This window comes from Bos mutus, chromosome 12 (assembly GCF_027580195.1).
Source record: "Bos mutus isolate GX-2022 chromosome 12, NWIPB_WYAK_1.1, whole genome shotgun sequence".
NCBI lineage: Eukaryota > Metazoa > Chordata > Mammalia > Artiodactyla > Bovidae > Bos > Bos mutus.
In genome coordinates, this window is record NC_091628.1 from 34459621 (window position 1) to 34485923 (window position 26303).

The 26303-nt window shown below is 45.6% G+C and overlaps 1 protein-coding gene across 1 annotated transcript in view; it reads left to right on the top strand.

Moving 5' to 3' along the window:
- Positions 1-26303, top strand: part of SACS (sacsin molecular chaperone) — an 81377-nt gene that overhangs the window by 28092 nt on the left and 26982 nt on the right. The window contains 5 exon segments of the mRNA XM_070380520.1: positions 11588-11738; positions 19264-19351; positions 20447-20532; positions 21196-21307; positions 25130-25276. Of these exon segments, the coding sequence (XP_070236621.1) occupies positions 11588-11738; positions 19264-19351; positions 20447-20532; positions 21196-21307; positions 25130-25276 (584 nt within the window).

The window sequence follows — 26303 nt, forward strand, 5'->3', positions numbered from 1 at the left end:
GAGGGCTGGCTGGGAGCTCCCTGTGTGTGTGGTCTTCTCCAAAGAAGGTTAAAGAGATGGAAGGAAAAATAAATGATATCTCCAAACACACAGAACACAGGGGAATGCACCAGAATGGAGTCCCAGGGCCACTTTGGAGGGGGTCCTGGTGCGCAGAAGGGGTGTGCCTGGTGGGGGTGTGAAGGATGCAGCTGATGGGAGCTGAGCCTGGGTATGCTCAGGAGGAGAGACAACAAGCGAAGAGAAGACCAGACCTCTGTACAGACAGAGGGTCACCCAGGAAAGCAGTCTCTTTCTTGACTGCGATGCTCGTCCAGGAAAGCCTTTAATGGAAAGCCATGCTGTGGCACTCAGCAGCTTGCCTTTATTTCAGCATGTCCCTTTTATGTTGAAATGATGTTTCTGCATAATTTTAGTCTTGGCTGCCCTCGAGGTTCAGTGGTAAAGAGTCTGAGTGCCAATGTAGTAGATGCAGGTTTGATCTCTAGGTCAGGAAAACTCCCTGGAGGAGGAAATGGCAACCTACTTCAGTATTCTCGCTGGGAAAATTCCATGGACAGAGGATCCTGGTGGGCTACAGTCCATGGGGTTGCAAAAGAGTCGGACAAGACTGAATGACTGAGCACACAGGCTGTTGAGTTCCTAATGGGCAGTGGAGCTGTTATTAAGATCATTATCTGTCTGATTTCTGAGCCCCTGGCAGAGAGCCTGCACCTAGGAGGGGTAATGTTTACTGAGCTCAGCAGAGCTGGGGATGCAGTGCATACAAGCACAGAGCGTGTCAGGAGAGGAGGTGAAGTTCAGATCAAAGGTTGAAGGGGACCTGAGACACATTGGCCTGCTTCATGGTTTTTCCGGCACTGACCTCCAGAGCCAGAGAGGAGAGCACGGGGGAAGATGAAGGTGACAAGGGTGTGAGGCCTCCTTCTCATGGTACCTGCCTGATTGCTGTTTCTGTGAGCTGACTCACCCCCCAGATAAATGGGGACATACCCCTCTAGGGACTGTGCCCCTTAATCAGAGTGCCAGTGCCTAGGACATCCTGGTTGTCGTGCATTTTTATTGTATGAATACAAGTGACCCTCCCAGGTCAGCGATAGCCTGTTTCACCTCTTCATAACCCCAAGGAAGGGTCCTACAGGTGAGGCGGTGAGCTCGGAGTGGTGACATCCCTCCCATGGAAAGGTGTGAGAGCCGAGAATCTGACCATCAGTTCATTTGCACACGAGGGGGCAGAGGGCTTCCCTGATAGCTCAGTTGGTAAAGAATCCACCTGCAATGTGGGAGACCTGGGTTTGATCCCTGGGTTGGGAAGATCCCCTGGAGAAGGGAATGGCAACCCACTCTAGTATTCTTGCCTGGAGAATTCCATGGACTGTATAGTCCATGGGGTTGCAAAGAGTCTGACATGACTGAATGACTTTCACTTTCACTTTCAAGGGGGTAGGGGTGGAGACAGGTGGAGAGTGAAGAAAAGCAACATGTAAAATAAAGGGCAAAACAGAAGGGAAATTGTTAATTTCCTAAAAGAAAAGAAAAATGTAAATAGCCAGAAGAAACAGAAAAAAGAAGTGTATTAGAGTGCATTATGGTATCGTTGCTCATACCATTTCCTTTTTTATATCCAGTGTAATCAATTTTTATGATGGAGCGTTTTATAGGTTTATGTCAAAAGTTTCCTTACTGTTGTGTCTAGGGCGAGACTCCATTCAGTTCAGTTCACTCTAATTATTAGCATGGGGTACATTCATTTTAATGTACCTACTGCCATAGTTAGCTCGCTGTGTCCCTGTATTTTCTATAAAATGTTCCAAAAGAGGATGTTGCATCAAAGATTATCATAATAGAAGAGGAATTCAGAAGCCATGCGTGGTTTTATTATTCCTGAAATGGTTAAGACAGCTCAAGATGTGTCACCTTGACAAAATCTGAGGGTCTGAGTCACTTTTTCCCTTTCTAATGCCAAGTTCTTTCTGATTACCCCGTTGCCATTCAGAAGCACGACTACACTTAAGGCTCTTCCTGGGTAATGGGGCTTTGGCCCAGTTATATATGAACAATCTGGATTTCTGGCAACTCAACAACTACCTCTCACATTAACAACAGATTCAAAAGCATCAGGTAAAGCGTGTACAGTCTCATGCTTTACCTGATGCTTTTACTCTAGGGGGTGCATAATGCCTTCTTTGGAAGAAGCAAAGGCAGGAACGTTAATTCAGAAACATGACATCATTTCCCAAAGCATGTTGAATGGAACTAAAAATAGAAGTCAAACTACTGTGTCTACACCGGCACGAAGAGAAGGAAGTTTTTTCACTTGTTTGGTTGATTGGTTATTGAACGTGGTTTCTGGAAAAGCTATTCCTGGGCCACCGGCCTCTCTTGTTGAAGACCAGGTCCTCTGTGTAAGGATCACTCTGTGTGAGGCCTTGATGGTGGAGCGTGGGGTCTGTGAGCTTAGGGAGCAGACACACACGGGGTAAGTCAAATAGGCTTCCCGAATCTGAAGGAGGAGTAGGTGCTGGAGGAGGAAGAAGGACACAGGCAAAGGCCACGTGAGAGAGCAGGGGAGCTGATCTGATGGGGCTGGAGCAGAGACAGGAAGGGGAGGTGAAAGGCGGGGAGAGCACAGTGGTGAGGTGGGGGGGCGTGGATGAGTGTGCAAAGTAGAACTCGCATGTTCTCCTAAGGAGTCTGTAGTTCATCTTGTTCACGTATGTGTTTGAGGGCAAAGATGTCTGTTCCGACCACTCTGGAAAAGGCCCAGAACATCTTAAGAAGACAGTTAAATAGATAAACCACTGGACCCACCAGAAAGATCACGGGAGCCACGTTCACAGGTGTTTGAGCCCAGAGGGGTTCTACACACAGTGTGCAGGGAACGCCTTGCTTCACATCAACTACAATGTTGTTGTTATGGTAGATATAATTCACATATCATGAGACTCACCATTTTAAAGGGTTTTTAGGATGTTCACCAGCAGTGGAGGCTGCACAGGGCAGAGGACAGGTGCTGGGCACCCTGGGAAAGCCGGGAGAGAAAGCCTGTGCGACCACCCAACCTCACCCAAGACAGTGGACTCTCTGTGCTCCTTCAAGGTCAGGCGATCTGATGGAAAGCAGAAATGGGAGAGCTTTATCAAACAGAGATGCTCAGGAACAGGGGGTAAGAAGAGAGAGGGTGAACTCACTCCCCTGCCAGAGCCATGGGGCTCAGGACCACCCAGCCAAGGAGGAACAGCCCACCCCCTTCCTCTCTTGTCTCAGGGCTTTGGCCTATGTGGGGTCAACTGCAGCTGACTATGTGGGGTCGGGAGAGAGCAGACCCCCATGTGCTCCCCTCAAAGGCCAGCAGCCTTTGACTACCTACCCTAGTGTGGGATGCTGATGGCTTCAGTGAGGAGAAAGCTGACCTTTGCATGAGGATTGAAGGTTTAAATTTTATATAATGATTTTGGCTGGATTTGTTCCAATTATAGAAGTGAAATCATGTTGTATAACTTAAAGAGACCTCAGAACTGTGGTTATGTTAGAGTGAGCAGAAAAACCATAGAATCTGCCCTGATTACCATCCCAAGGCAGAGAAAGGTGACGAGCACAAAACATTACCCCTAATCCTTCAGAAAATGTGCCTTGACGTGTTAGTACTCAGGGTTTTACAATCTTACCAGTTACACTGTTTTCTAACACTTCTAAAGTATGTGTTAGTCACTTAGTTGTGTCCAACTATTTGCGATCCCATACCCTGGCCCACCAGGCTCCTCTGTTCATGGAATTCTCCAGGCAAGAATACTGGAGTGGGTTGCATGCCCTTCTCCAGGGGATATTCCCAACCGAGGGATAGGACCTGGGTCTCCCACACTGCGGGCTGATTCTTTACCATCTGATCCATGAGGGAAGTCCCTAATACTTCTACAGATAACTCAAACATAACTTTGCTGTGTAGATTAGAACAAAGCTGTAGGCTGAGCCAACAATCACTCATAAATTCCATCTCTCTTGCTAGAACCTACCACAGATGTTTGGAAGGCTAGATAAACCCATGGACCCTCTGTATTCACAGGTTCTGCATCTGAGGGTTCAGCCAACCATAGGTCGAAAATACTAGAAAAAAATTTCAGAAAGTTCCAAATAGCAAAATTTAAATTTTCTACAGGCTGGCAACTATTTACAGAGTGTTTACATTGTATGTAGTAGGTATTATATATAACCTATATAGAATTTATGAGTAATTGTTGGTTCAGCCTAAAGTATTAGGGACTTCCCTCGTGGCTCAGATGGTAAACCTATAGATGATTTAAAGTACGTAGAAGATGTGTGTAGGTTATGTGTAGATATTATGTCCTTTTATACAAGGAACTTGAGCATCCAAGGATTTTGGAAACCATGGAGGTCCTGGAACCAATCCACCTCCATCCTGCCCGCCATACCCAGGGACAACTGTGTTCACTTTTCTTGCGGCTTCCTCACAGCTACAGGGTGTCCATGTGATAAGAATTTTGGCCAATGAGAGAGAAACAGAAGTGTGCTTGGGAAATTCTACTTTTCCCATAAAACAGACAGGGTGGGAGTCTTCCCTTTTCCCTTCTTCCTTCATTGAATGTGGAAATGTTGAGCTGTATTAGCCATTTTATGGGAAGGAGGAGAGGTCCCCACGTCACTGGGGTGCTGATCTTGAAGAAGAGCACCCTTCCTCTGAGCTGTGAGAAAAACAAACCCTTACCAGTTTAGCTACTGCTAGTCAGGTAATCAGTTATTTGCAACCAAAAGCATCTTGGACAGAACAAAAAAACAAAATAAAACCTTGCTGACTGATGTTAGGGGTAGAATGAATATCCATTTATATGCAGCCATTCATTTAACTCTAACTATCTGAGTAACATTTATTAGTTTTAGGCCCTTAAGGTACAAAGAGACACGCACTGCAATGAATAGAAATGAAATATGATTAACAGAAATGTGATTGGCACTATAGTACCAATGTGAATGCACAACATACAGGTTATACAGGATGAATCAGACTGAAGAGTGCAGGAAAAGTTAAGGAAGTAGTGATCTAGGACTACAACTTAGGGATTTTCAGAAAGAGAGGGTTGACTGGAGGATGTAGGCAGATGGGACAATGCAGGTGAGCCCATGGGAAAGGTCAGGCAGTGTGAAGTGACCACATTTTGTAAACACTAGGTTAACAGAGAGACTTGGACTATATAGAAAGCTGAGCACCAAAGAATTGATGCTTTTGAACTGTGGTGTTGGAGAAGACTCTTGAGAGTCCCTTGAACTGCAAAGAAATACAACCAGTCAGTCCTAAAGGAAATCAGTCCTGAATGTTCATTGGAAGGACTGATGCTGAAGCTGAAGCTCCAATACTTTGGCCACATGATGTGAAGAGATGACTTGTTGGAAAAAAACTCTGATGTTGGGAAAGATTGAAGGCGGGAGGAAATGGGGATGACAGAGGATGAGATGGTTGGATGGCATCACTGATTCAATGGACATGAGTTTGAGCAAGCTCTGGGAGTTGGTGATGGACAGGGAGGCCTGGCGTGCTGCAGTCCATGGGGTCACAAAGAGTCGGACATGACTGAGCGACTGAACTGACTGACTAGGTTAACACTGAACAGTGCCGGAGCTTTGCAGCTGCATTTCCTGTGTTCAAAATCAGACTCTTTGGTTCATAGCTGTAGAACTATAAGTAAGATGTTTACTTTCATTTTCCTTACCTGAAATTGAGGTCTTCATGTGCTTCTCTGGGTGGCTGGGAAGACTGAATGAGCTGAATCACAGAAGGTTTTTAGTAGGTGCCTGGCATGTAGTGAGTATTCCATGAATGCTGATATTAAGTGTCAGCTGATCTTGGACACAGACTGTATCAGGGTTGGCAGGGTGGCCACAGAAGAATTTGAGAAGATTGATGGGGGCTAAACTGTGATGAGCCTTATGTGCCACGCTGGGTAGTTTGACCATTGATCCTACAGATCACTGTAGGTTTTGGAGCAAAGAACTAAGTCAAGAGTGGCCTGCTTGTTGTCAAGTGGGGGCACTTCAGCAACTTGGCACTCTTGATTCCCTTCTTGAAGCATTTTACTTAATCTCACAGAGACCAGTTTTTCTTGGTTTTGTTCTTAAGTCTTATCTTCTTCAGTCATCCTAAGCTCTGGTGCCTGAGGGGTCTTTGTAGAATGTAGCTATGATCACCTAACCTGATTAAAGTCTAAAGGGTGCTCCCTATGTCCTTCCGGTCACTCCACATGTTCGTGGTGTAGAGGCTTCATGACCACATGGTTCTATTTTTTTCATGCTGTGCATGACTTTTACCCTCTGACCCTTTCAAAGGCAACTGTAGAAGCTCCTCAGCTTTATTGCTATTTTTATTCCATGATTTGTGGTCCAGTTTCCTCCCCCTTAGACACCGTCTTCCTTTCTCTGCTTGGCTTATGGTTTTACTCATCCTTTAGGACTTCACTGAACTGTGTGCCCACAATATCGTCATCTTTCTGTTTCCAAGTTAAATAGTCTTGTGCTGACTCATGAAACAAGGGAATAATGATTTGTTACACTTTTGTCTTTTTATAACTGGCCAACATTCTGCAGAAGGAACCAATTAATTGTTTCCCTTGAATCAAAGACACACAGTCGGGAACATTCCACTTCATAAAGTCATGAAGCAATTGTTTCAGGGGAAGTTAACCTCAGCCTGGAGCTATGCTTCCAAACTGCAGTGTGAGGCTGAGAATGGACCACAATAAAAATTTAGGAATTTTTACACTGGATTGGACTCGTGTTTTGTGTGTGTGTGTGTCTGTGTTTAAGATTCATTTATTTATGGGCTTTCCTAGTAGCTCATTGGTAAAGAATCTGCCAATGCAGGAGATGCAGATTTGATCACTGGGTCAGGAGGATCCCCTGGAGAAGGAAATGGCAACCCACTCCAGTATTTTTGCCAGGAGAACCCCAAAGACAGAGGAGCCTGGCGGGCTACAGTCTATGGGATTGTAAAGAGTAGGACACGACTCAGCGACTAAACGACAACAAAAATGGCCACACTCTTCCTTGCTTGCAGTGAGCAGGGAGCTAGTCTTCGTTGCTGTGTAAGGGCTTCTCATCGCAGTAGCTTCTGTTGTTGCAGAACACAGGCTCTTGGCATGCAGGCTTCAGTATTTGTGGCACTTGGGCTCAATAGTTGTGGCTCACAGACTCTAGAGCACACGCTCAGTGGTTGTGGTGTGTGGCTTAGTTGCTCCGCAGCATGTGGGATCTTCTTGGACCAGGGATCAAACCCAGATCCCCTGCATTGGCAGGTGGATTTTTTATCACTGAGCCACCAGGGAAGCCCTGGACTGGTGTTTTTTGATGATGACCCTGGGTAGGATTTTCAGTTACTAAAATGAATCGTTTGGCAGGGACTGGGAGATTTTCATCACCTAAGAGTGATGGGGAAGCTGGGGCCCGTGTTGTGCCAGGTGTGACATCCAGGGAAAGAGAAAGGAAACACCAGGGCAAGTTAAAACAGGTGTCATGAGAAGGAATATTGTTCAATGTGTCCTGCAGAGTTCAACATGTGCGATCAAACAGCTTTATCTGCCCGTCTCCACAACTGAAACAGGCTCAGAGGGTGGTCCCATGATCCCCCTTGCTTACTGACTTGGACTTAGCCTGAAAGGAGGGACTGAAAGCTCTGGTTTCTTGTTGTTCTGCATTTGATAAAAGCATTAAGGCTCAGCTTAACATTTCCTAAGTCTTCCCTGGTGACTCAGCTTGTAAAGAATCCACCCCATAATGTGGGAGACCCCAGTACGATTCCTGGGTCCAGAAGATGCCCTGGAGAAGGGAAAGGCTACCCACTCCAGTATTCTGGCCTGGAGAGTTCCATAGACTGTACAGTCCATGGAGTCACAAAGAGTCGGACATGACTGAGCGAACTTCACACTTCTCTAACATTTCCTAGAATATATTTTTCAAATTTCCTTCTTGTCATACATAATGGTGATGTTTCATGAACAGATATTCATTGAAGTTTGTACACTTTTGAAAAATTAAAATACCCATGTAAGCATTCATTGGGTTAAGTGGCCTAAGATAGTTCTTTGCAGTGGAAAGTCAGGAAATTATTAGAAATGAGGTTTACACCGTGACAAGAATACTGAATAATACTATTTGTCCATGGTGTAATTACCATCATATTAAAAACCCTTACATTTATGGCAGTGTATAAAATCATTAGCATTTGGGTGGGCATTCGAATCATGAATAATGTTTGAGTTTCCACTTCTTTGTATGTTCCAGATATTAACTCATTCCTTCTCTTCTCCCTCCCTCTCTCGGTCCTTCCTTCCTTTCTCTGTATTTACTGAGCACCTATTGTGTGTGACGACCTCTTCCAGGCCCCATGAAACCATCAGTAAAAGGACACAGTAATTCCAAACCTGGGTTTGTGTTGGGTGAGACATGGATCAGAGAGAGAACTGGCAGAGGGAAAAGAATTAGATCACACTGAATGCAGGTGAAAGGGGAGGGAGTGCTAGCTGCCCCAGTTCTCTGTCCCCCTTTGTAGGTTCTTTCTGCATAAGGTCATCTCCCTGTGCTTTACCCCGGCATCTGCTCACTGGGCCTTCTTAGGTAGGAGTTCTCCAACCACCCTAGTACCTCTCCTGTCCTGTCCTGTACTGCCCCGATGCCCTCCCCTCACTTAAAAAAGAACAGGCTGACCTCGTGATGTGAATTTATATAATTTGTCCACTTGTTTATTATTGTTTTCCTTCCTCAAAACATCAGCATGAGATAGGGACTCTGTTTCGTTCATTGCTGTATTCCTGCCATTTAGAAATGTCTGTTTCTAAACAGACACCTGGGCTTCCCAGGTGGCCCTAGTGGTAAAGAACCCTCCTGCCAATGCAGGAGATGCAAGAGATATGGGTTTGATCCCTGGGTGAGGAGAATGGCCTGGCATAGGAAATGGCAACCCATCCCAGTATTCTTGCCTGGAGAATTCCATGGACAGAGGAGCCTGGAGGGCTACAGTCCAGGGGGTCGCAAAGAGTCGGACATGACTGAGTGACTTGATCTAGTACATAGGAGAGGTTGAATAAATACTCACTGATTCAATGAATGATTCCCTACTCTATATCCTTAGCTTTGACACCTTGCTGAGTTCCAGATGTGCATTCCCCATGCTGACTAATCCTTTAACGTGTATTTCAAGCATACTATGAACCCCAGATATTCAGAGCTTTTTGTGATCTGTGTCCTTCCCCAGCCAAATCTGCTTTGATTCTTATGAAATCCTGTCCTTTCAGGTCATTTCTCTGTCTCTCAAGTCTTCACTGTGCATCTATATTCTTCTGTCACCACATCCTGTTTGCCTGGCTCCCTAGGAGATGCTTAAGAAAATCAGGGACCAGGGGGTTATCAAAGGATTGAGGTGTGAAGGATTTGTCCTGGGGTCGTGCATACTGTGACACTTCAGCAGAGGAGTGAGAGCTTACATTCTACTTGTTGACAGTCTTTTAAAGAAATTTATTTTATTTTATATCGCAGTATTCCCTGGTAGCTCAGCTGGTAAAGAATCTGCCTGCAATGCAGAAGACCCCAGTTTGATTTCTGGGTTGGGAAGATCCCCTGGAGAAGGAAATGGCAACCCACTCCAGTAATTCTTGCCTGGAAAATCCCATGGACAGAGGAGCCTGGCGGGGTACAGTCCATGAGGTCGCAAAGAGTTGGACACGGCTGAGCAACTAAGCACAAATAGTCTATTAACAATGTTGGGTTAGGTTCATGTGTACAGAAAAGTGAATCAGTTATATATATATATATGTATCTATTCTTTTAAAAATTCTCATTTAGGTTATTGCAGAGTATTGTGCAGAGTTCCCCATGCTATACAGTAAGTCCTTTTTGGTTATCTATTTTAAATATAGCAGTGGGTACATATCCATCCCAAACTCCAATCTATCCTTCCCCTTTACCATTCTCCTCTGGTAATCATAAGTTACTTCTCTGAGACCTATTTCTGTTTTGTAAATAAGTTCATTTGTATCAGGATTTTGCATATAAGCTATAGCATATCATACTAGTCTCACTCTGTCTGATACACTTGCTTGTATCATCTTGTCTGATTGAAGAAGTGAATATTTGTTAGAGTTTTCTGACCTGATCTTTATATTGCATTAGCCTGTCTCCCTCTGATTGATTGAACAAACTTACTTTCCAAGCAGAGAAAGAACTGAATGATTTACAGGAACTTCACTTTTAAATATGGTTGGAAGGAAGGGATGGAACAGCTGTAGGGATGTTTTGTATCTTTATTACTGATAATGAGTTCTGAGTAATATTTCTTGTGTGTGCGTGTGTGTGTGAGAAGTATAATTGAAAACCAGTAATTAATGCCATCATTGGGGTCAACACGAAAATTTAATTCTACCAAGGGTATTTAAACAAGAAGCACACAAGTTTACCTGTTCACGACAGAGTCTGAGCTGCCTTAGTAGATGTTGCCTTTTTTTTTTTGCAACGTGTCTCATCCACACCTAGGAGAAGTTAGCCCGAAGAAAGGACATGTTCTGAAGGGTCATCAAGCCACATACACTTTCAAATGGCAAGGCCACGTTGGTCACTCGGGGGCAAGTCCATCGACTCTGAGAGCGTGCTTCTGATTTCAAGGAGCTTGCAGGTGCGATGGGTAACAGGCCACAACAGAAGACAATACTGCCGAGTTAAGTCCGCGTGCCTTCTCATCTATGGCTTTCTGGCTGGCAGTCCAGCAGGAAACTGAATCGATAGATCGTCCTTTTGTGCCTTAAAAGCAAACAGGAAACGAAAGCGCGGAGGCACGGTTCTGCGGCCGCCTCTTTCCCCGCTGGTGCCCGAGAGGCCCCGCCGATCTCATCCGGAGATGCCTCCAGACACAAGTTCCTGGGGTTGAAGGAGACGGAGGCCCTGGAAAGGGCTAGTTCTGCACGAACCGGCTCTTTGGAACTCGGTCACGGAAAACACACGTCTTCTCTAATTCGTGTGGAGGCTGTCGGCGCGAGAGACGTGGGGAGGGCGGGGCGGGGGCGGGGCCTCGGGGCGGGGCTTGGGGGAGGGCGGGGCCAGCAGCAACTCACCTACGAATCCGGGAGGGGCGGGGCCGCGCGGGGCCTGAGAGAGGGGCAGGGCCAGCGGCGTCTGAAGTAACGGGACAGGCCGGATGGGCGGGGCGAGTCCTAACGGGCGGGTGAGGCCTGGTGGGCCCAGGGGTTTCTCAAGAAAAGGTGAGGAAGGGGCGGGACCTGGAGAGCGGGGCGGAGCTTGGGGCGGGGCGGGGCCAGCCCTCCAAGTCCTGACGCGCAGGCCGGGCGTCTCCTCAGCTAACGGTCCTGGCGGGCGCCTACCCGCGGGCGGCGTCTCCGGGGCCCCTCCCCGGCCGCGGTTTCCTCCCGCGGCTCCCGTCGGCGGGCGGGGCCGGGCCCGGCGGCGCGGGCGGCGGGGAGCATGGCTAGGGTTCGGTGGTCACGGCCGTGAGGACCCGCCATGGGCGACAGGTGAGCGCGCGTCGGCGGGGGCCGAGGCCCCTCGTGGCTCCCGCTGAGACCTTTCCTTCACGCAGGTGGCTCCGGGTGACCGTGCTGCCCGGCTGCGCGGGCTGCAGGACAGTAGCGGTGCCCGCGTCCTGGACGGTGCGCGACGTGAAGCGGCGCCTCGCGGCCGAGACCGGCTTCCCCGCGTCGGAACAGAGGCTGTGGCTCGGCGGCCGGCAGGTAGGGAGGGGACGGGCCCTGGGGTGGGGCCGGGGACCGGACAGGGGCCTTGGGGACGGGGGTCGGGGATGAGGAGGAGCGGGGATCGGGGGTCCTGGGGACGGGGATCGGGAATGGGGGGCGACAGGGGATGAGGGGGCCTGGGATGGGGAGCTAGGGATGGGGTGCCTGGGGATGGGGATCAGGGATGGGGGACAGGGGTTGGGGGGTCTGGGAACGGGGATGAGGATAGGGGGAACCCGGGACAGGGCGCCTGGGGACGAGGATTAGGGATGGCTGGGGGCCGGGACGGGGCCCTGGGACGACGGAGCTTGGGGGCGGGGATCAGGGGCGGAGGTGGAGGACTGGAGGACCGGGGTCTGGGGGCGAGAGGCAGGGGACAGGGGCCCCAGGCTCCTGCCCGCCTGGAAGTCATCCTTCTCTGAGAATAGTGATCAGATGAGGTGGCTGTGTGCGCCTGTCACTGCTCAGATTTCTGTCGATTTGTCTTTTTAGCACTGTATCCCCTTCTCCCTTTTTGTCTGAATCTTCACTTCCTGAAATTAAGATACTTTTCTGATGTGCGGTATAGCAAGCGGTTTTTTTTTTTTTTTTTTTTTTTTATGGTTTGCTTATTCGGAGCCATCACCACTGAAGTGACTTCATCATTACTCATATTTTTCTGATTTTGTTATGCATTTGACTGGGATCTTGGTCAGTACCTTAGCTTTTTATGTTTTAGAAGGTCCCCCCATCTTTGAAGCACAGAAATTTAGGGCCGAGAAGGTCTTCAGGCATACTCTAACATGTAAGCCATTATTTTGAGGAGTAAATTTATATGAAAGCTTGTAAGATGCAAATGAATGACTTAATCAGAACTTTGGAAAACAGGAGTATTTCATGTTATATATAACCTTTAAGACTGGTGAAAATACTGCAGTTTTCCTAAAGGAGGTGTTAAATGGAGACATTTTACTAAAAACTAGCTTATTATTTTATCCTCGTAAATATCTTCACTTTTTAAGAGTTGAACCAGATACACAGGACTGCTTGAGTACCCAGGATGGCATTTCAAGTACTGGATTTCTTTACTGTTAATACCAGTACAGACATCGGTGACATACTTGGTGCCTGTGATTTTTAATCTCGCAGTGTAGTTCTGGCCTTTAGAGTGCCTGGTGCACCCTCCCATCTCTTGCCTGCTTAAACAGCTTTCAGGTTAGCCTGTTCTTATGTTCCTTCAGGGATCAGTCCTCCTACTGCTTGGTCCCCAGGGTGTTTGGTGGTGGTCAGTGACTGGATCAGGGCTCTGGACAGGACAGAGGAGAAAACTCCTTGGCCTTACCTCTCTCTCTGCGTCCGCCTCCATCTCTTGACCTTCCTGCACATCCTCTCCTGGTCCTATACCTACCTTTTTGGTTGCTCCTCTGGATTTGCTTTGTCATCTTATCCTCTAGGTATGGTCATAGCCAAAGAGTCAGTTGTGGCTCAGTCTTGCCGTTGGTAGCGTTTCTGGATGCGTCTCTGCAGAGCACCCATACGGGGTGGTGGGCGTGGGTGTGGTGTGCAGAGCGGTCGGATTGAGTGGGTGGGTGTGGAGAGTCTAGGTAGGAACCTTGTGCTCGTGTAAGTGGTGAGCTTTCAGACCTGTGCTGTAGAGTTTAAACCCAAAGGAAAGGATACATGGGGGGCTTTGTGAAAGACAGGGTTGTGTGGTACCAAATGGCCATGTGTATTTGTGCAAACAGTGGGAGAAGTGGTGGGTGAGTGTTGGATGTAGAATAAAGGGGAAGGCCTTGCCAAGGATGTTCACAAGCTTTGAGCAGGACGGGAGGATAATTCTCAGCTGGCAGAGATGAGCAGGTCGTGGATGGGGGTGACCCAGGTTTCAGTTTGCTTTTATGTGTGTTTGAGCTTGTGCAGGACTTAAGCAGTTAGGACAGCACATGGAAAGGGGGGTGACCTAGATCTTGTTTCTGTATTACCAGTGGGTAACAGGGGCCAAATTAAGTAACACACGATAGACTTCTGTTTTCCTATTCTGGTAGCAGTGGAATAAAATGAATTCTAATCAGTTGTACTGTTCATGGGGTTCTCAAGGCAAGAATACTGAAGTGGTTTGCCATTCCCTTCTCCACTGGACCACGTTGTGTCAGAACTCTCCACCATGACCCATCCATCTTGGGTGGCCCTACACAGCATGGCTCATGGTTTCATTGAGTTAGACAAGGCTGTGGTCCATGTGATTAGATTGGTTAGTTTCCTGTGATTGTGGTTTTCAGTCTGTCTGCCCTCTGATGGAGAAGGTTAAGAGGCTTATGGAAGCTTCCTGATGGGAGAGACTGACTGAGGGGGAAACTGGGGTCTTCTTCTGATGGGCAGGCCATGCTCAGTAAATCTTTAATCCAATTTTCTGTTGATGGCCGGGGCTGTGTTCCTTCCCTGTTGTTTGACCTGAGGCCAGACTATGGTGAAGTTAATGAAGGATAATAGTGACCTCCTTCAAAAGGTCCCTGCATGCACTGCTACACTCAGTGCCCCCAGCACTGCAGCAGGCCACCGCCGACCCATGCCTCTGCCAGAGACTCCTGGACACTCACGGGCAAGTCTGGATCAGTCTCTTGTGGGGTCACTGCTCCTTTCTCCTGGGTCCTGGTGCACATAAGATTCTGTTTGTGCCCACCAAGAGTTTGTTTCCCAGTCCTGTATAAGTTCTGATAGCTCTATGGTGGGGTTAATGGAGACCTCCTCCAAGAGGGCTTATGCCATACCCAGGTCTGCTGCACCTAGAGCCCTTGTCCCTGTGACAGTCCACTGCTGACCCGTACCTCCACTACTGCTGCTGCTGCTGCTAAGTTGCTTCAGTCGTGTCCGACTCTGTGCGACCCCATAGACGGCAGCCCACCAGGCTCCACCTTCCCTGGGATTCTCCAGGCAAGAACACTGGAGTGGGTTGCTATTTCCTTCTCCAATGCATGAAAGTGAAAAGTGGAGGTTAAGTCACTCAGTCATGTCCAACTCTTCACGACCCCACGGACTGCAGCCTACCAGGCTCCTCTGTCCATGGGATTTTCCAGGCAAGAGTACTGGAGTGGGTTGCCATTGCCTTCTCCGACGTACCTCCACAGGAGATGCTCAAACACAGTTCTGTCTCAGTCCCTGTGGGTCTCTGGGTCCTGGTGTGCACAAGGTTTGTTTGAGTCCTCTGAGCATCTCTGGTGGGTATAGGGTTTGATTCTAAACACGATTTCTCCTCTCCTACCACCTTGCTGGGGCTTCTCCTTTGTTCTCGCACGTAGGGTATCTTCTCACAGTTGCTCAAGTGCTGCGCAGCTGCCGCTCCAGCGCCTACCATCTTGCTGGGGCTTCTCTGCCCTTCAGAAGCAGAAGATATTAACAAGAGGTGGCAAGAATACACAGAAGAACTATACAAAAAAGATCTTCATGACCCAGATGATCATGATGGTATAATCACCAACCTAGAGCCAGACATCCTGGAATGCGAAGTCAAGTGGGCCTTAGGAAGCATCACTACGAACAAAGCTAGTGGAGGTGATGGAATTCCAGTTAAGCTGTTTCAAATCCTAAAGGAATGATGCTGTGAACATGCTACACTCAATATGCCAGCAAATTTGGAAAACTCAGCAGTGGCCACAGGACTGGAAAAGGTTAGTTTTTATTCCTAGCCCAAAGAAAGGTAATGCAAAAAACTGCTCAAACTACTGCACAATTGCACTCATCTCACATGCTAGCAAAGTAATGCTCAAATTCCTCCAAACCAGGCTTTATCAGTACGTGAACTGTGAAACTTCCAGATGTTCAAACTGGATTTAGAAAAGGCAGAGGAACCAGAGATCAAATTGCCAACATCTGTTGGATCATCGAAAAACCAAGAGAGTTCCAGAAAAACATCTACTTCTGCTTTATTGACTATGCCAAAGCCTTTGACTGTGTGGGCCCCAACAAACTCTGGAAATTCTTAAAGAAGTTGGAATACCAGGCCATCTGACCTGCCTCTTGAGAAATCTGTATGCAGATCAAGAAGCAACAGTTAGAACTGGACATGGAACAACAGACTGGTTCCAAATAGGGAAAGGAGTACATCAAAGCAGTGTATTGTCACCCTGCTTATTTAACTTATATGCAGAGTACATCATGAGAAATGCTGAGTTGGATGAAGCACAGGCTGGAATCAAGATTTCTGGGAGAAATATCAATAACCTCAGATATGCAGATGACACCGCCCTTATGGCAGAAAGTGAAGAAGAACTAAAGAGCCTCTTGATGAAAGTGAAAGAGGAGAGTGAAAAAGTTGGCTTAAAACAACATTCAGAAAACTAAGATCATGGCATCTGGTCCCATTACTTCATGGCAAATAGATGAGGAAACAGTAGAAACAGTGACAGACTTTATTTTTGGGGCTCCAAAATCACTGCAGATGGTGACTGCAGGCATGAAATTAAAAGACGCTTGCTCCTTGGAAGAAAAGTTATGACTAACCTAGACAGCATATTCAAAAGCAGAGACATTACTTTGCCAACAAAGGTCTGCTAGTCGAGGCTATGGTTTTTTCAATAGTCATGTATGGATGTGAGATTTGGACTATAAAGAAAGCTGAGCGCTGAAGAATTGATGCTTTTGGACTGTGGTGTTGGAGAAGACTCTTGAGAGTCACTTGGACTGCAAGGAGCTCCAACCAGTCCATCCTAAAGGAGATCAGTTCTGAATATTCATTGGAAGGACTGATGCTAAAGCTGAAACTCCAATACTTTGGCCACCTGATGTGAAGAACTGACTCACTGGGAAAGACCCTGATGCTGGGAAAGATTGAAGGCAGGAGGAGAAGAGGACGACAGAGGATGAGGTGGTTGGATGGCATCACTGACTCAATGGACATGAGCTTGAGTGAACTCTGTGAGTTGGTGATGGGCAGGGAGGTCTGGCATGCTGTAGTCCATGAGGTCACAAAGAGTTGGACACAACTGAGTGACTGAACTGAACTGAACCGATCCAGTTCTAAGATCTCTGCTGTGTTAATGGTCTAGGGCATGGTGGTCCACAGATAGCTGTGGATCTGGTCCTGAAGCTCAAGGGCTAGAGGGCAGGGCTGGGGCCATGAGTTTGGGAACCACTTGATCAGGGCCTTTCTCTTTCTGCATCTTGGTAAGCTCACTGGGGAAATGATTAATGTTTGCTGGGCAGTCAACTGTGTTCCACACACTGTTCTGTTGGTGACTTTGCCCATGTCATCTTGTTTACTACGCAGGACAGCCAGCCTCATGAGAGAGTTGTGATTGGTCCGTCCTGCAGAAGAGTAAAACTAAGAGTCAGAGAGATGAAGGATCCAATCAGGATTCAAACCCATGTGTGTCTGATTCCAAAGTCCACACCAGAAAGAACCTGTCAGGCTGTCAATTGGGAATAAATGAAAGTTAAATGTAAAGTTCTTTAAAACAAAGAAGAACTTAAACTAGTAAAGGTGATCTTTGAACTCAAGTTTGGAGCTCTCCCAGAAAACAATCAGAGGGTGTAATTCTCTCCTGATGCAGAAGATGGGCTGTGACTTCTACTGAACTGGTGATCTTAGTGATGCCAACATGTGCTGTCAAGAAGGGTCTCTGTTACATAAGTGAACCTTTCACAGAGGTGAATTTCTTTTCCTCTTTATCCAGTGTTGCTCAGAACTTTTGAGATTTGAATTATTGATGAGAATTCTAAATATTTCATGGTGTGCAAGAAACTGGTTTTGGTTGGTTATGGACTTAGGAGTGGGCTCTTACAATGCTTGGTCCTCAGTCTTCCCAGGTCCCCTGCCATCCTCCTCCTCCTTGTCTCTCTTGCTTCTCCTGGTCTGGAAGAGGGGTCTATGCGTTATTCCCTCCACCTCCTGTCCCGTGAAGAGAGGAAAACTGCTCACTAGAACTGTGTGTCTTCCTGACTCTTTCTCCTCCAGCCAAATCTGCTTGAACCTCAAACCGGGATGTGGGAAGTACTGTTACCTTTTATTTAGCTCATCAGAAATGTGCCTATCAACCCTTGAATCTTGAGAGACTCCTTGTGCTCTTGACAACTGAACAAAGGAAAAAATATTGGGAGATCCAGATGCAGTTAATATTATACTATTTGCTTCACAATGATTGTTTCATGGAAAATGAAAATGAGCATCGCTGAGGTTTTTAAAGAAGACTAGGGCTGACCTGACGGAGAAGACAATGGCACCCCACTGCAGTACTCTTGCCTGGAAAATACCATGGATGGAGGAGCCTGGTAGGCTGCAGTCCATGGGGTCACGAAGAGTCAGACACGACTGAACGACTTCACTTTCACTTTTCACTTTCATACATTGGAGAAGGAAATGGCAACCCACTCCAGTGTTCTTGCCTGGAGAATCCCAGCGACAGGGGAGCCTGGTGGGCTGCCGTCTATGGGGTCATACAGAGTCGGACACGACTGACTTGATGCAGCAGCAGCAGCAGCAGCAGGGCTGACCTGAACAGAGACCCAAATGTTCACGTTATTTTGTAATCATTCTGTTCTAAAAACAAAATACAAAGACTGAAATCGGCAACTTTTAAGGTTTCATTGCCTCTGGAGATGGATATGACCAGCTTTGCTTGGTTGAGTGACTTAAGGTCTCAAGAGAGAGGCCCAAGCAGAACCCCCAGATCTTGGCAGGCTCAGGAGGGAACGCAGGTACACTGCTGGGTTCTCTCTGCTGCTTGAGTTCTCTTTGGGAGAATTACTGCCTGAGATAGGCCACTGATTACAATCTGCCAGAAGCATCCAGTGTCGGAGTCACACAGCCAGTCATGTCTGTTGTCACTAACAGGCTTCTATGGCGTGTGTTCTTCCTTTCAAGTCCTCCTTAAAACCTGGAGACATGGTCCTTGGTACAAACTTCTGCTTCCCTTCCTGGCATTCTTCTTTAAATGTACCTTAGCTAACTGAGTTGAACTACTAATCCTTGGCTTATGCATAGCTCTCTTTTAGTCATCAATTAATTATTAATAGAATGAACAGCCATGAACCCATCATCCAACTGAAGCACTGGAACAGTGTTAACAGTCTCTCTTGGCCTTGGTGCTTTTCTTCCATGGCTTGTGTCCCTGTCTCTTTATTTGTAATTATTTAAGGAAAAATCAGGTGGCTTTGTGGTAAAGAACCCACCTGCTAATGCAGGAGATGCAGGAGATGCTGGTTCAATCCCTGGGTGGGGAAGATCCCCTGGAGGAGGAAACAGCAAGCCACTCCAGTATTCTTGCCTAGAGAATCCCATGGACAGAGAAACCTGGGCCACAATCCACAGGGTCGCAAAGAGTCAGACATGATTGAGTGACTGACACACGCACACAAGGAAGAGCCATTTAAATTTTTAAATAAAATTTTTGACTAAATTTTGTTCTCTGAAATTTTCACTTCTCCAGAGCAACTTATTTCCTGACTAGAACACTTAACAAACATTATTTAAGTGAAACAGAATGAGGTAAAGTTTTGAATTTATAGAAGTAGGAACTGTATTGCTTTTCATACATTTTCTTTTTTTCAGTTATCTGACTGGATCAAGATTGGAGATCTGACCTCCCAGAACTGTCATCTTTTTGTAAACCTTCAATCAAAAGGCTTAAAAGGGGGAGGTATACCACTGACTTTACTAGGAGTCAATTCCATTTTTAATTGCATAAAGATAATGTTTTAAAAATGAAATGAAAGTACATACCACTGGGATGTGATGAGGGCATGTCAGGGTCAGAGAAGCACACATGGGTGGAGTGAGCCTCCCTTGGGGTGAGCTGTCTGTGGGTTGGGTTCTGTGGGGCTTGGTGGTGGTGGGTCGTTGTACTAGAACGATGCAGATTAATTAAGACTGAGGTTTTGTCATCAGCACAGATTTCGTTTTTGCTTATAAACATGTATTTTTTTCTGTACATATAGGAAATTACTTTCCCTCCCCTGTTCTCCCTACACTTTGTTGTCCCCTTTTTGAAGGTGACCTGGTTGGCCTGTCCTGAAAGTCTCCAGTTTAGGAGAGACGGAGGGTATGGGAACCAGGCAGCCATTGGAATGCTGCCTGTGCCACATTTCAGAACAGTGAGAACGGTGGTTGATTTGAGAATATTAAGGCTGGCATGACAGGCACTTCCATCTCTGGCTTCTTAGATGCAAAGGCTTCTCTGGTGGTTCAGCAGTAAAGAATCTGCCTGCAATTCAGGAGACACAGGTTCAGTCCCTGGGTTGGGAAGATCCCCTGGAGAAGGAAATGGCAACCCACTCCACTATTCTTGCCTGGAGAATCCCGTGGACAGAGGAGCCTGGCGGGCTGCAGTCAATAGGGTTACAAAGAGTCAGACACGACTTAGCGACAAAAACCACCTCCAAAGCACCCATAAAATAGCGCCATTTATTTCATTTGCTTTGGAAAATAGCAGCTCCCCATGCTCTTTATTTTTGAGTTAATAATCTTATGTGACATTTAGGATTTTTTTTTAGTGTTTTTTAAAACCCAAATTTGTAATTTAATTAAGAAGTTTCAGATTTGATAAAATTGAGTCTACTCTACTTTGTACTGAAGCTTGTAGTCAGGTAGGTTTTCATACCAGAGGGCTGCAGTGACGTGTGTGAAGTAAGAATTGCACAGCTTTACTGTCTCTAAGAACCAAATGGTATTCATTATTTGTAAAGGCTATTAATGATTTAATAACAATCATGTTGGAACGTGTTCTCTCTTTTAGGTCGATTTGGTCAAACGACGCCACCGCTTGTGGACTTCCTCAAGGACATCTTGAGACGGTACCCAGAAGGAGGGCAGATTCTGAAGGTAGGGCAGGGTGGCATGCATGTGCACCTCCATGCTGGTAACCATGAGATGAGAGAGATTACCAGGAAGTCCTGTTCGTGTTTGCATTTTAACGCTTTGTCTAGATTTGAATGGCTGTATCTGTTTCCCTCTGCACCTGCCGTGCATGTGCTGAACAGGACGGCTTGAGATGCAGTTGGCATGAATGTGTGAGGGTTCAGAGGCAAAGGGGCCCCTGTGTGCTGGAGTCAAGCAGTGTTGCTCTACTAATGCTTTTTTGGGGCAATTTTTATATAATTACATATTGTAATTTTGTGAATTTATGTAAAACATTGTGCAGGAGCATTGCAAACCAACCAGCTGACCAAATAAAATAATACTAAACCCACAGTCAGGGGCCATGAACCCATGCCTGCCTGACTCCTGGATTTAGAAGTTTGCTTTTTGGGTGAGTGTATTTAAAAGGATAATTGTTTTAGTTCAGTATTTGTATTTACGATATATCCTTTTAGTTTGAATACACTCATTAAATAAACTAAACAAGCAAACCTACAAAGACCAGCTCGTGATCCAGATAGTGGGTTTCCTTTACTTATGTTTAAATGCTTTTTACATATTCGAGGTGAATACAAGGTGGGCAGATTACTGTTTTATTAACTATTACTCTTTCTGGTGTATTTCTAGGAATTAATTCAGAATGCAGAAGATGCTGGGGCCACAGAAGTTAAGTTCTTGTATGATGAGACTCAGTATGGAACACAGACTCTCTGGTCAAAAGACATGGCACAATATCAGGGTAAGAGTCAGTTGTCAGTCAGGGGCATGTTTTATTCTGTGCACTAACAGGTGAATTTCATGGTTTACAGTACAGCGTTCAGTGCATAGTCGCATTACCACCTCTTCTTCAATTCTCTGCGTATTTAACTCCACTTCTTCAGAGGTTTTCTCTGCTTTTCGTGGGCAACTGTCTCTGCTAGTTGGTATTTTTACAGAACAGAAAAGAATAAAAATCTTAAAACTCAGAGTAACAAACAGTGTAAATACGTAAACCTCTTATTCTACTCAGTAAACTTGTGAGCCTTTTATATTGTTAGCAAGATAGAATGGCACGCTTTCCAAAGAGAACACTTCTTTGCATTTGGAAAGAAGTTAGAGGTGGTGTTTTTTTTTTTAATCTCAGTTTTATTTATTTATTTTACTTAACAATATTGTATTGGTTTTGCCGTACATTGACATGAATCCACCATGAGTGTACATGTGTTCCCCATCCTGAACCCCCCTCCCTCCCTCTGCATCCCATCCCTCTGGGTCATCCCAGTGCACCAGCCCCAAGTACCCTGTATCATGCCTCGAACCTAGACTGGCGATTTGTTTCACATGAGAGGCTGTGGTTTTTTGTCTTACTTTCTGCTGTGAGAGGTGCCCTTGGAGTATTTTGAAGGGAGGTGGGAAGAAATACTAGAGAGGATAGAGTAAGGAGAATGAAAGGAAAGACAGTAGGAACCATAACTAACACATGGACTCCTGAAGCCCTGCGCTGTGAAGTGCCGTGTTGAAAAGGGTATTCATCACTTGCAGAGCAGCGTTAAAGTCTACAGAATGATTGTGAATGACTGTTTGTGGTGGAAAGTCATTGAGAAAAGGGAAGATCAAGTCAGACTTCCCTGGACATACTTTTTTAGAGAGGTGTAAATCATATATTCTTTAAAAGATGTTTTATGATTTAGGAGGATAATCAACATTACTGTTAAATATTTAAATACTAAATATTTAGCATTTATGATAGCTCATATGTTTATTCTTATGATGTGGAAGTTGCATTTTTTTTTTATTCTATAAAGAGATGAGATGTAACATGTCAAGAGGTTTTCATTCTAGTCTTGACTCCTGCCACCTTCGCTGATCTCAGGCAAGCTCAGTTTTACAGTGAGAGGATGAAACCAGTAGGTTTCCTGGCCCTGAGAGTCTGTGATATAAGCATTGTTGAAAGACACTTAGTGTAGATGTGACGGACTTCTGTCTAAGTCCCGATCCTGCTTGGGGCTGCCCGTGCTCCACGTCCATGGGCGCTGGTACCCAGTGTCAGCTCTGCCCCTCGAGTTCCTCCCTGGGCCTGAGTGGAGCTTGAGCCTGGTGGCATGTCAGCCTGCTCGTCCATAGACTGGCGAGGACACGGCCACCCCCAGTTACTCTGAGGGTCCCAGGAGCTTGCGTGTGTCGCCATGCTCTCTGTCTGGCATCATTCTGCTGGTCGGAGTGTCCTGTAGAGCTGTAAATGGGAAGAGATCCTGGAGGTGTTTTGCTTCTCAGCTCTTTCATGTCTAGGAGTTTTTGCTATTTAGCTGAGTCAGTGATGTCACATTAGACAGATTTTTAAAACTTCGATGTCCAGAAGGAGCTGAACATGATTGTAATCTCTTTGAAAGTGAAAGTTGCTCAGTCATGTCTGACTCTTTTCGACCCCACGGACTACCACGCTCCTTGGTGCATGGGATTTTCCAGGCAAGTGTACTGGAGTGGGTTGCCATTTCCTTCTCCAGGGGATCTTCCTGACTGAGGGATCGAACCCAGGTCTCTTGCATTGTAGGCAGATGCTTTACCATCTGAGCCACCAGCAAAGCCCTGGTAATCTCTTTCAGTTCAGTTCAGTTCAGTTCAGTCGCTCAGTCGTGTCCGACTCTTTGTGACCCCATCAGTCGCAGCACGCCAGGCCTCCCTGTCCATCACCAACTCCCGGAGTTCACTCAGACTCACGTCCATCGAGTCAGTGATGCCATCCAGCCATCTCATCCTCTGTCGTCCCCTTCTCCTCCTGCCCCCAATCCCTCCCAGTATCCAGGTCTTTTCCAATGAGTCAACTCTTCGCATGAGGTGGCCAAAGTACTGGAGTTTCAGCTTTAGCATCATTCCTTCCAAAGAAATCCCAGGGCTGATCTCTTTCAGAATGGACTGGTTGGATCTCCTTGCAGTCCAAGGGACTCTCAAGAGTCTTCTCCAACACCACAGTTCAAAAGCATCAATTCTTTGGCCCTCAGCTTTCTTCACAGTCCAACTCTCACAAGCATCTGAATGCAGAGTTCCAAAGAATAGCAAGAAGAGATAAGAAAGCCTTCCTCAGTGATCAATGCAAAGAAATAGAGGAAAACAACAGAATGGGAAAGACTAGAGATCTCTTCAAGAAAATTAGAGATACCAAAGGAACATCTCATGCAAAGATGGGCTCAATAAAGGACAGAAATGGTATGAACCTAACAGAAGCAGAAGATATTAAGAAGAGGTGGCAAGAATACACAGAAAAACTGTACAAAAAAGATCTTCTCGACCAAGATAATCACGAAGGTGTTTTCACTCACCTAGACCCAGACATCCTGGCATGTGAAGTCAAGTAGGCCTTAGAAAGCATGACTACGAACAAAGCTAGTGGAGGTGATGGCATTCCAGTTGAGCTATTTCAAATCCTGAAAGATGATGCTGTGAAAGTGCTGCACTCAATATGCCAGCAAATTTGGAAAACTCAGCAGTGACCACAGGACTGGAAAAGGTCAGTTTTCATTCCAATCCCAAAGAAAGGCAATGCCAACGAGTGCTCAAACTACCGCACAATTGCACTCATCTCACACGCTAGTAAAGTAATGCTCAAAATTCTCCAAGCCAGGCTTCAGCAATACGTGAACCGTGAACTTCCAGATGTTCAAGCTGGTGATCTATTTAACTAACGTCTATTGAGGGCGCTCTGTGCTCATGGTGTGTGAGTGGTTTTTCTCACATTCAGACAAGAGTGGTGTCTTGGCTGGTGTCATCTTCTTGGATTACCGTTTTTTCCCCTTTACGGACGCTTAGTGTTGTAGATGAGAACTCTTGGGTTCAACTTGTTTTTGTTTCTTTTATATAATGAGAAGACAGAAGACTCAGAATGTGTCTGATGAGAGAGATCCAATGCAGAAAAATGAGAGATTTCCTCAGTTTCTCACTTTACTAAGGACTTCAAGGGTGTAGTTAATTAGGAGCTACAAGTGAAGGAAGGGCAGGGGCTCCCAGAAGCCAGGGGCTCCCAGAGCCCACCCACGCCCTTCCTGCTATGTGGGACACACCATGATCTCCACGTGGTCAACCTTCCTGTAGTAACCTCTTAGGCTTGGGTTTTTCATGTCTCTACTTTGACTATTTTACAGATATTTTACAGTCATGCCATTTTTGTAACATAGATTATAACCAGCATCCCCATATCTGTGCTTGAATTCATAGGCACGTGAAAAGCATTATTTTAACATGGTTTCTTTAGTCTTCTCAGTACATTTATAGGTAATTCCATTTACAAAAATATATAAGTAAATATGTTAGGGTCAAGTTTTACAAAGTAGTACACTGTGATTAATTTTCTTGTTTGTGCTGTGTTTTCAGTATCTAAGCACTATAATTTTTCCTCTTTGGATTTTGGGTCAACAATACTGTTTTTATTGGGAGAGCAACCAAACGGTGATACTGGATCAGTCACTGTTTTCAGTTCTTTCTGTCTTTTCATCAAATAAGCATTATTACATAGAGGGAGTTTGCATAGGAGAAGTGAGTGTCCAAGCTCCCTTCTTTCTCAGCCCCTTCCTGTGCATCTTGACCCCAGGGCCTGCTCTCTATGTGTACAACAATGCGGTGTTCACCCCGGAGGACTGGCACGGCATTCAGGAAATAGCGCGGAGCAGGAAGAAGGACGACCCTTTGAAGGTTGGAAGATTTGGAATTGGCTTCAATTCTGTCTATCATATCACAGGTGTGGTATTTGCTTTTCAGTCTTGAGATTCAAAGTTATTTTAGCCTCTGCTTTGTATATTATTGGGTAAACTTCAGAGACAATATTGAATGCCAATGAAATTTCAGTGTGTCTTGTGTTTTCTCTAGTTATCTTGGTAACCATATCAAATCTTCATCGTGTGATGCAAAAGTTAATGTCATCATTTCCGGTGGAATCAATGTAGTATAGTCAATTACTTTATGTGAAGTTTGAGACTTTACATCAGCAGCTGAAAGCCTACTACATCAGCAGTTGAAAGCCTATACAAAATTGTTACTCTAAAAACTTTTGCACTGCAAATTTTTGAGTCAGGCAAACTGGTTTTCACAGATTTTCTTATACATATTTTTAAATAACAGGAAGAAGGAAATATAATATCCAATGGTACGTAACTGACACAGAAGAGAACTTTAAAATGATCTGATTTCTCACTTTCCCTATAGAAATTTTGCTCTTCTTAAACTTGAGTATTTTGATGATTACTTTGAAGTCATGTTTGGAATCTAGAAAGAATATGAGGTTTCTGATTCAGTTACACTAGGAAATACTTATAATTTTTAGGGCTGTTCTTCTGGAACCAGAGTTCTTAGTATTTACTGTGGTTTTGAGATAAAACTTTTTAATGAAATAAGCACCAGTTATGGCTTAATTTGGAACTGTTTTTGCATTTTGAACTTGCAGGAGAAGAAGGGGCTGCGCTGGCAGAGTTCTAGCTGTTGTTAGAATAACATTAATTGATCACCCAAACTGGGGTAGTCCTGAGGGTTAAGAAGTGATATTATTCTTGGCCACTGGCCCGAATTGGGACTGCCCTGAGCAAGTGGGACGCAGAAGCATCCTCACCATGGCCCATTTTTAGCAAATCTATTTTTAAAATTGCATTTACAGTGTTATAATGTATAGTATTGTGTTAAGTATATTATGTATTATATAATAAAACTGATGAAGTCATTATGTTATATAACAATTATGTGAATATTAATAGTCATGTGTTCAACTATTTGTG